Source organism: Anguilla anguilla, chromosome 10, assembly GCF_013347855.1.
Source record: "Anguilla anguilla isolate fAngAng1 chromosome 10, fAngAng1.pri, whole genome shotgun sequence".
Classification (NCBI taxonomy): Eukaryota; Metazoa; Chordata; class Actinopteri; order Anguilliformes; family Anguillidae; genus Anguilla; species Anguilla anguilla.
Genome location: NC_049210.1, coordinates 32,222,491 through 32,232,916, shown reverse-complemented (window position 1 = coordinate 32,232,916; position 10,426 = coordinate 32,222,491). Strand labels below are relative to the sequence as shown.

Here is a 10,426-nt window from a genome sequence, read left to right as displayed (position 1 = left end):
GTCTGAAGTAGTTGCCTGACATCGCGGCCCCCGCTTAGAAAAGGCTGACAAAACTGACAAAAACTCAAAAGCATCTGGAGAAGGTCCCCTCAACTCTGGCCCTGGAGGAGCCACAGGGACCTGGTTTCTATTTTTTACACCTTAAAATAGGCAACCAAATGAGACCCAGAATCAACTGCTTTAATTTATAAACACAGTGCTGCACGGTAAAAGGCAGTGCACAGTAAAATAGTGTTAAATCAACTCTTACAGAGTATGTGATGTCCCCGTTGGACCCATATGTACTCTCTTAGAGTGAAATCAACACTGGACATCTTACTGTTTAGATGCTGGTTGGAGAACCAGGGGAATGTCCTTGTTCTGTTCTGGGGTTGATGCTGGTTCGGATGAACAGGCCCATAGCATAACCCATATATGCCCAAATTTCGAATGTGGCTCCTAGATTTTGTGAGAAGAGCCTTTCTTGTGAAGGTCAGAGGAATTTCACACTTTGCCAGTCTCTCAATATGAATCCATTGTTGGCTGGATCGCAACAGCGGGGCCAGCCCTACAAACGTGAATGCCTGTGACTGACTGAGTGAGTGATGAAGTTACACCATTGGTCGGCCGAGTTATGAAGTCACACCATTGGTCGGCCGGATCACGTGTGTTAGGCCCAGCCATATACTAGGTTTTAACCTGGTCTTGTTAAAAATGTATACCATACAATTTTTGTTATCTGTAGGCTTTCAGTCATTAACTGTGCCTCATGTGGCCCTTCTATAGTTGCCAGATTGGCTTATTGCAAAATTTATTTGCCCTGCCCCCGCTGTTAGCAGCCTTTTCCATTCCATTAAACATTCACCAGACAGTCTTACAGAGACTTACCTATTTTGTCCGCATCCTCGACACTCATAACTACTCATTCTGGGTATATTTAACTGAATTTTAATATTGAACGAATACGTTCAGACAAAAATACTGTCCTTGAGTACCTTGGCACACTGGCAGTGTCCCAGCTAGGAATCAAACCTGCAACCTCTTTACAAGCACCGCCATGTAATCGCTACACTACACCGTTGCTTATGATATTGTTTATTGAAAAAGACAGGGCTGAGCAGTGGAGATCATTAGATCATTGGCCCTTTTTCCTTTTTTTTTTTTTGTTCTCTCCTCTGTCAGAAGTCCATTTTCTGCCAGATGGTTCCGCTCGCTCACTAACAAGCCTGTGGCTGGTGCGATCCAGTTTTACACTGCAGTGCCCTTTCATTTTTCTTTTTTTTTTTTTTCATACTGACAAATCCAATATTTGATGAATAGTGATCTTGGTCCTGGATTTGGCATCGATTTTATAACGGCAGGGTGCTGCACATCACGTAAGCTGTTCATGTGGATCAGTGTCAGAGGCTCCTCGGTTTTAATTTAAATCCACTGTGTTGTTTTCCGTTAAAACGGCCATTTCCTCTGTACAGAAGGCATTACTCGGCCCATTTTCTCCTGATCCGTTAAAATTAGCAGCGTCACTCTGCTTGCAGGGGACCGCATTCTCACCCAAGCATCCGGCGTTTATTTTACACACACACACACACACACACATATATATATATATATATATATGTATATGTATGTGTGTGTGCCCCCCCCACCCCAATCCCATTTATTGATTCGTGTATTTCAACAACTTCATTTTCAGGCATTTTTGGTCAGGCAGATAGTTTTGGCATGCTCATTGCACATGCCCACTCCAATCAACCTGGAAACTTGTTCTGAGATAGAGGCAAAGGCACAACAGATGTCTACAGCAGCCTGCTAGCGGCCAGCAGAGATGAGGGAGGCGAGATGCGAATCTGCTGTTAAGAGAATGCTTAATAGTTGGTGAATGGCGCCATCAGTGGCTGACCATGGAAATGCAGGTTCGCAAAATGGTGATGCTGAATCGAAAATCCGCGAGACCGAAATTGGTTCACAGGACAGAGATGGAGGAAGCCATTCTAGATCCAGATCTGTGGAGTTACTGTGAAAGATACTGGATCTGAGGACATGAAATCACGCGCACACACCATGACACCTGCGGGACTCAGCGACCCAGCAAGGCCACCGTAACTGGCCCTGGGACCTGGGCACCTGCGTACCTGTGAGGACAGGTACATGTGTTGGGTGTGAAGGACGTGAGAACGCACCTCCGTAACACACCTGGGCCACACAGTACCAGGGACTAGTGTTCCGCTGACTCTCCACCCCTGGCTCTGTGACCTTGTCACTTACTGGCCAATGAAACTCCCTGCTCTTAACAGACCATACCCCCGGTTGAAGAAAGGAGACCTGTTTAAAAGTAGGTGGATTCAGATAGACAGTCAGTAGCAGCAAGGCATCAAGATGATTCCCTTCGTGTTGGCTTCCATCCTCTTCGCTAGCGGTAAGAGCTCTCTCTCTCTCTTTCTCTCTCTCTCTCTCTCTCTCTCTCTCTCTTTCTCTCTCTCTTTCTCTTTCTCTCTCTCGCTCTCTCTGTGATGTGTCCTGTTTAGCCGTTCTAATAGTGTTAGCCAGAGATCTGCAATTTTCCACAAGAAAAGCTGCCGTAGGTGCCGGTGTTCAGCTGCAAAAAGTCCTGATCCAACTAATGAATGCCTTTGCTGAAGACCATGTTTGGTATCTTAGATAGTAGGTTAGGTGATGAGATCTTTGCACTTGAGTTTGCATTGTAAGTTGCTCTGTATAATATTGTCTGTTGAATGGCAGTAAAGTAAGGTAATGTAAAAGTAGAGTGATCAGCTGTTATTCTGGGCTAGAGCTGAATCCTGCATCGACACTGGGCCTTCTCCCGTTTTCCCACAATGCCTCTGTGTTTCTCCAGCCTACGGGTGTGGCACCCCTGCCATCGAGCCACTGAACTCCCCCCGTGTGGTGAATGGAGTGGACGCCCTTCCCCACAGCTGGCCCTGGCAGGTGCGAGACTCGTCCCTCCGTCCCAGAAACATTTGCAACACATCATAAATAAATCATATTAAAGACATTTTTAAAAATCCATTTAAACTAGTTTCTATTTCATTGGTGTTAAATGTTAGCTCATGAGGATATAATCATAACCAGTTGTAGCCAGGCCATCTAAAAACCATTATTATTATTATTATTATTATTATTATTATTATTATTATTATTATTATTATTATTATTATTATGTAACAGGTTTTGCAGTCCTTTCCCCACAAACCACACAATCCTCAGTTCAGGGACACATCCAGGTTTTATTGTGCGCTGGTTACATGGACGCCGGTACACAAACAAAACAAAACACACACGATAAGGAGGGGGAACTGCACAGTACATCGCTCCCCTGTGCGTCTCTTATTCCAGCGCCCCGGCCTCACTGCAGGCTGAGCATATAAACAATTACCCATCAAACGTGATTGCAGACAGCCACGGTTGCAGAACAGGTTAAACCGCTCCCTTTCCTCCTGCAGATGGCGCCCCAACCACACCACCCCTCCACATATTATTATTAGTATTATTATTAATTAACACCCTGTGCCTGTGTGTCTAGATCTCTCTTCAGTACCTGAGAGATGGAGAGTGGAGACACACCTGTGGAGGATCTCTCATTGCCACCAACTGGGTCATGACCGCTGCCCATTGTATCAAGTATGAGGACATATTACTGTCCTTAAAGCTATATTATTTTCATCTGTTCTGTGGTCAGCATGTCCTGTGTTGTTACATATTATTAGGTGGTTCAATTGTTTTTTTCTTTCTTTTTTGCATGATTTTTTTTTAACATTAATTTACCAGAATCCCTTATAGATGCAAAGTTGAGTGGAGCACCATACCATGCCTAAATCTGTAAACCCAGATCACTAAATTCATGCTTTCAAAAAATAGAAAAAATGAGACGATAAACCAACATTATTTGTTTTTTTAATTTTGATTGTTTTTTATTTATTTTGACAAATTCAACATAAAATATTGCCTTGAAATGTTTTTTTTTACGAAAAACGGGAGAACATCAATGCATCTTGAAAAAATCACAGACTTGCATAGGTGCCCTTTGACCTTTGCCCTTTTGACCTCTCACCCCGCAGCACCGACCTGACCTACAGGGTGTTCGTCGGCAAGCACAACCTGCTCCTGGACGAGCCCGGCTCCAACGCCATCACCCCCGAGCTCCTGATCGTCCACGAGAAGTGGAACCCTATTTTCGTTGCCCTCGGGTAATACTCCAATGAGGCGGGCTAAAGGAGCACGGCCACCTCCACCAATAATATTCTACTAGCATGGTAACCTCCACCTATCATATTCCACTGTAGCATTTCAACCAATCGCCTTGTCTCCCTCTTCCTTGTGACCAGCAATGACGTGGCCTTGATCAAGCTGTCTGAGCACGTGGCCCTGAGCGACCAGGTCCAGCTGGCCTGCCTCCCCGCCCCTGGAACCCTCCTGCCCAACAACTACCCCTGCTACATCACAGGCTGGGGCAGGCTTTACAGTGAGCGCCCACCACCAATCCCATACGTGCTTTCCTCCAATCTCACATTCTGACTGGCTAATTTCTCCTGCGAAATTGTCCAATGAGGGTACTATAACGGAAAGCTATCGAGTGGCGCATATAATGAAGTCACTCAGCGATGCTGTGACGGATTAGTTCAGATCACGATTGTGTCAGTTCCAGTTATGTCTATGTGATGATGCTTAATTGACTGTACCGTCACACAGAAGAGGAGGGTGGAGGGTTATTTGGCAGGGTAACCTCACTGCATCACTCACACGTGTGTGTGTGTTTCAGCCAATGGCCCCATTGCTGACAACCTGCAGCAGGCTCTGATGCCCGCGGTGGACCACGCCACCTGCTCCAAGCCTGACTGGTGGGGCTTCGCCCTCAGGACCTCCATGGTCTGCGCCGGAGGCGATGGCGTCGTCGGTGGCTGCAACGTAAGTGAAATAATATGAGTGGCAGGAAATATAATAATAATATGAATATGCATGAGGGGAGGATCCCAGCTTGATGAATATGCATGAGGGGAGGATCCCAGCTTGATGAATTTGTTCATTTTAATAATGGTTTTCTAATAATAATAATAATAATAATAATAATAATCATCATCATCATCATATATAGACATATGTGCAGTGCATTTTTCTCATAACAATAATAATAATAATAATAATGATAATAATAACAATAACAATAATATGTAGATATAGGTAGAGTACATTAAGCAGGTTCTCCCAGTGCACCCTATGCTATGCCCTCTTTCCTCCCCTCAGGGTGACTCCGGCGGACCCCTGAACTGCAGGAATGCTGCGGGCACCTGGGAGGTCCACGGCATCGCCAGCTTCGTCTCCGGCCTGGGCTGCAACTACGAGAAGAAGCCCACCGTCTTCACCCGCGTGTCCGCCTTCAACGACTGGATCGACCAGGTAGGGCTCTGGGGCCAGGGGAACGGGGAGCCTGGGGCCAGGGGAAGGGAGAGCCTGGGGCCAGGGGAAGGGAGAGCCTGGGGCCAGGGGAATGGAGGGCTCTGGGGTCAGGGGAACAGAGAGCCTGGGGCCAGGGGAAGGGAGAGCCTGGGGCCAGGGGAATGGAGGGCTCTGGGGTCAGGGGAACAGAGAGCCTGGGGCCAGGGGAAGGGAGGGCTCTGGGGTCAGGGGAACAGAGAGCCTGGGGCCAGGGGAATGGAGAGTCTGGGGCCAGGGGAAGGGAGAGCCTGGGGCCAGGGGAAGGGAGAGCCTGGGGCCAGGGGAACGGGGAGCCTGGGGCCAGGGGAAAGGGGAGCCTGGGGCCAGGGGAAGAGAGGGCTTGGGGTCAGGGGAAGGGAGAGCCTGGGGCCAGGGGAAGGGAGAGCCTGGGGCCAGGGGAAGGGAGAGCCTGGGGCCAGGGGAACGGGGAGCCTGGGGCCAGGGGAAGGGGGAGCCTGGGGCCAGGGGAAGGGAGGGCTTGGGGTCAGGGGAAGGGAGAGCCTGGGGCCAGGGGAAGGGAGAGCCTGGGGCCAGGGGAAGGGAGAGCCTGGGGTCAGGGGAACAGAGAGCCTGGGGCCAGGGGAAGGGAGAGCCTGGGGCCAGGGGAACGGGGAGCCTGGGGCCAGGGGAATAGAGAGCCTGGGGTCAGGGGAACAGAGAGCCTGGGGCCAGGGGAAGGGAGAGCCTGGGGCCAGGGGAACGGGGAGCCTGGGGCCAGGGGAAGGGGGAGCCTGGGGCCAGGGGAAGGGAGGGCTCTGGGGCCAGGGGAATGGGGGGCCTGGGGCCAGGGGAACGGGGAGCCTGGGGCCAGGGGAAGGGAGAGCCTGGGGCCAGGGTAATGGAGGGCTCTGGGGTCAGGGGAATGGAGGGCTTGGGGTCAGGGGAACGGAGGGCTCTGGGGTCAGGGGAACAGAGAGCCTGGGGCCAGGGGAAGGGAGGGCTCTGGGGTCAGGGGAATGGAGGGCTTGGGGTCAGGGGAACAGAGAGCCTGGGGCCAGGGGAAGGGAGGGCTCTGGGGTCAGGGGAATGGAGAGTCGGGGGTCAGGGGAATGGAGAGTCTGGGGCCAGGGGACCTGAGAGCCTGGGGCCAGGGGAAGGGAGGGCTCTGGGGTCAGGGGAATGGAGAGTCTGGGGCCAGGGGAACAGAGAGCCTGGGGCCAAGGGAACAGAGAGTCTGGGGCCAGGGGACCTGAGAGCCTGGGGCCAGGGGAACAGAGAGCCTGGGGCCAGGGGAAGGGAGGGCTCTGGGGTCAGGGGAACGAAGGGCTTGGGGCCGGGGGAAGGGAGGGCTCTGGGGTCAGGGGAATGGAGAGCCTGGGGCCAGGGGAACAGAGAGCCTGGGGCCAGGGGAACAGAGAGCCTGGGGCCAGGGGAAGGGAGGGCTCTGGGGTCAGGGGAACAGAGAGCCTGGGGCCAGGGGAACAGAGAGCCTGGGGCCAGGGGAACAGAGAGCCTGGGGCCAGGGGAATGGAGGGCTCTGGGGTCAGGGGAACGGAGGGCCTGGGGCCAGGGGAATGGAGGGCTTGGGGTCAGGGGAACGGAGGGCCTGGGGTCAGGGGAAGGGAGGGCCTGGAGCCAGGGGACCTGAGGCCCTGGGGTCAGGGGAAGGGAGGGCTCTGGGGCCGGTGGGACGGCGAGCCTGAGGTGGAGGAGGGGGCAGCTGGGGTGGAATCTCTGGGTGCAAAACAAACATTAAACACATTCTCTCCAAATAAAGGCAGATCTGGGATATTAACAAATGGTTGCGTGCATGTGCTTTCTTCTACAGGCCATGATGAACAACTAAGAAGAATGTGGAACATGAGCGTTGCAATTGCTATACTGAAATAAAGGGTACCGCAATGTAACATGTTTTTTTTTGCTTGTTTTGCTTTGTTTTTTTGTTTTGTTTTTTTGTTTTTTTGTGTTTTACTTTGAGAGTGACTTTCTTCTGATAAAAAAAAGATCTGTTTGGATGAATATTTGTAATGTACAGTATTCACCATTTAAGTATTCGATAGGTCAGGTTTTGTGAGCATCCCTAGTCGCTCAGTCACTACATGTCATTCTAAAACCTGCCACAAGATGTCCTCAGTCACTAATGAAAATCAAGGAGGAGTAAGCACTTCACTGGCTCTTTACTGGATTGTAACTGGAGCAGGAGACGTTTGCATACATCAGAGCAAAAATCAACTGCCACTTGCAGTTTAGAAGGTACTCATCCAATTGAAGCAATCTTACTCACAAACAACATTGCACAGATCTTACAGGAACTATAATGAACACGCTTGAGCAGAGTTTCACAGTGTGGCTATCTGTAGAGTAGGCTTGTCCACCCAGGTTTGCAGCTTCAGTCCCAAGCGAGAACATCCATTGAAAAGCCATTGAACATCCACTTGAATTGCTTTAGAAAAACACCCAACCATATATATGGAAAACAGAGATGTATAAGATGGTCTACTTGAAAGGAAGCCTCTTAGAACAAATGTAATGGACTTTCATATTTACAGATATGGAAAGTAATTTGCAAGAACACAGTACTCATTTATGTGCAATTTCTGATTGTAGCTTTGGAATCTGTGCAAAAAGTGCAATGGATAAATTAAACAATAAATGATGTCACTACAAATGAACTTTTTACCACGTTATATAGTTCAGAATGAATCATTACCTGTGGTTTATCTATGAAAAGAAGGACTGGCAAGGCTATTTACATTATTTCTTTTAAGTGAACCCCATTTTAATGAACGGCGTGTAGAATGTGCAAGGACGCACACTAATGTATGCTACATCATGCCTGTGTGGCCAAGGGCATCTGGTGAACAAGCTAGCACAATAATTCAGAGAATATGAATGTTATGTAATCGGTACAAAATCAAAAGGTTAGCCACTAATGCTGAAGGCTAGAGAAGGTTTCTAGGTTGCACCCTGACTCATGTTTAAACCATGTCGTTTGTATTTTAATTGCAGTCGTTATCAACGATTGCACTTCAGGTATAAAAGAAGACCATGACACATCGATCGTTACCATTTTTTAAATGAAACCTTTAGGTGTTTAATAAATCAAAGCAATCATCATTCATAAATGCCCAATAACCATATCCAATCACTTGTCCGTGAAGTGGTTCTGCCTTAAACTAGCCAGGTGGCACAAAGGTTCATGATGCTTAATGTATAATGGATTCACTGATGTGTTTGGAGATTCTCCATAAGCCATTACAAACTGTAGTGTTGAATTTCTACTGACCTCTGCTGGTGGCTGTGAGAATCAGCTAAAAAAGCAGGTTCAGTCAGCTGCTGAGCTAACATTACAGTAGTGTGTATGCAGGGCCGAAGCTATGAATCCTCAAGCCTGGGACAAAATTTAAAATTAAAAATAGTTACACCCCATATCCTGGAGGCCCTCCTTTCTGTTTCCCTCCCTGTAAGTTGCCCCCCCCCCATCTGCAGCCCTGAGTGTGTGTGTGTGTGCGCGCGCATGTGCGTGTGTTTGTGTGTTGGTGTGTGCGCATGTGTGTTTGTTTATGAACAGGAAATATACAACCATAATAACAGCAAAGAAAAATATAGTTACTGTTCTGTTTTGGGGGTAAAGGGGAAATAGTTGCTTGCTTCCAGAGCTGTCTTATATCTTAAACATTTTGTTTTTCATTCTAATATGAAGACATACTACTAAAATATAATTTCTAATTTATGGCTTTTAAAGAGTAACTTTTAAATTATGAATTAAAATTTAAAAAATACATTAATACATTGAATATGTATAATGAATATGTGTAATATGCATAATCTGGCCAGGGTGCTTGGTACATAGGACTCACAGAGAAACAGTTTGTCTCTGTCTTGCATCATTTAACAGTGAAAAGGAGTGAGAACTGGCCCATTAGAGAGGAAATCACCTCTACCTGCTAGGAGCATTCATGCACAGGTTATACAATAGGCATTTTTAATCACTGGGACAAACCTTGCCTTGAGAAATCTCATTTTACTGGCTGGATTCGATTAGCATTAATCATTAACACTGACTTAAATATGAGCAGAGTTCACTAAGCACCAAATTGAAAGAAAATAAAAGGGAGTTATAAGTAACATTGTAGTGAGGTTTGGTCAGGTTTATTCAGAACAAATTAAGTTTGCCAACTTAATTAGAATTTTTTGTGTTTGTAAAGCCCAGCTTAGTGGAATAATGTATAACCCAATGTTTGGAAAAATTATATATATATATATATATATTATTGGCTATGATAGTGAATATATGAATAGGCTAATTGAAAACAATAATTTGCATAATTTGAGGGATAATATAATATGACTCTTAATCAGAGGAAATTAAAATTCTGTGATGGCTGAACCTTTGGAGCACATGGTGTTGCTGCTAAAGAGCATGTGTGCTCAGTCATCCTGCCCTGTATAAATAAAGGTTAATAAATAAGCAAATAAAGTAAATAAAAGGAAGAAGAAAACAGAAAAAATAATACACAGAATAATATATGAAGGAGAAAACAATAGGGATTAAAACACTTTAAAGAAGTGCAAGAACAATAGGTGGGCAAAGTACATTTACAAAAAAGCTCATTTTGGGTAAGCCTTTATCACTAATAATAAGCTTAAAATTACCATTGGCAGTACTATTGACAGGTCAGATTTCAGTTGAAAAGTGATTGTTGGCTTGACAAAAATGAGAGCAGGAAAAATGGTAATGTTTGAAAGGTTACCATGAAGATCATTTACCCTGCAAAGTCAAAAGGGCCCAAGTGAGAACAACCTATAAACTTTCTCTATCCTGAGTGCTTGTATGAAGACTTGACCACTCATAAAAACAGCAAGGTCAAAACCAACCTATTCTTCCGCACACAACAATGTGTGGAAGGCAGTTCTGCACAAGACTTATCCCTTCATTAAACGAAGAAGAATCTGCCATGGCAGCCAAATCATCAAATCAGACCTCGATAATCTCATTCTGACAGAACAAGGATAAAGACATATTTTTTCTTGATTTGGCTCTGTACTTCACAAT

The 10,426-nt window shown here is 46.8% G+C and overlaps 1 protein-coding gene across 1 annotated transcript; it reads left to right on the top strand.

Moving 5' to 3' along the window:
- Window positions 1-2,268: 2,268 nt before the first annotated feature.
- Window positions 2,269-7,283, top strand: ela3l (elastase 3 like). The gene is made up of 8 exons (XM_035435986.1): window positions 2,269-2,395; window positions 2,834-2,925; window positions 3,521-3,618; window positions 4,056-4,184; window positions 4,323-4,459; window positions 4,757-4,902; window positions 5,239-5,391; window positions 7,199-7,283. The coding sequence occupies exons 1-8, from the start codon at window positions 2,356-2,358 to the stop codon at window positions 7,214-7,216; spliced, it is 813 nt and encodes a 270-aa protein (XP_035291877.1). The 5' UTR covers window positions 2,269-2,355; the 3' UTR covers window positions 7,217-7,283.
- Window positions 7,284-10,426: the final 3,143 nt, after the last annotated feature.

What these genes read in the sequence shown, in the direction of transcription:
- ela3l (XM_035435986.1), top strand. Translation starts at nt 2,356, where the DNA reads ATGATTCCCTTCGTGTTGGCTTCCATCCTCTTCGCTAGCG. An exon ending in ACCGCTGCCCATTGTATCAA is followed by an intron (nt 3,619 to 4,055) that starts GTATGAGGACAT and finishes CTCACCCCGCAG; the next exon opens with CACCGACCTGACCTACAGGG. An exon ending in AGGCTGGGGCAGGCTTTACA is followed by an intron (nt 4,460 to 4,756) that starts GTGAGCGCCCAC and finishes TGTGTGTTTCAG; the next exon opens with CCAATGGCCCCATTGCTGAC.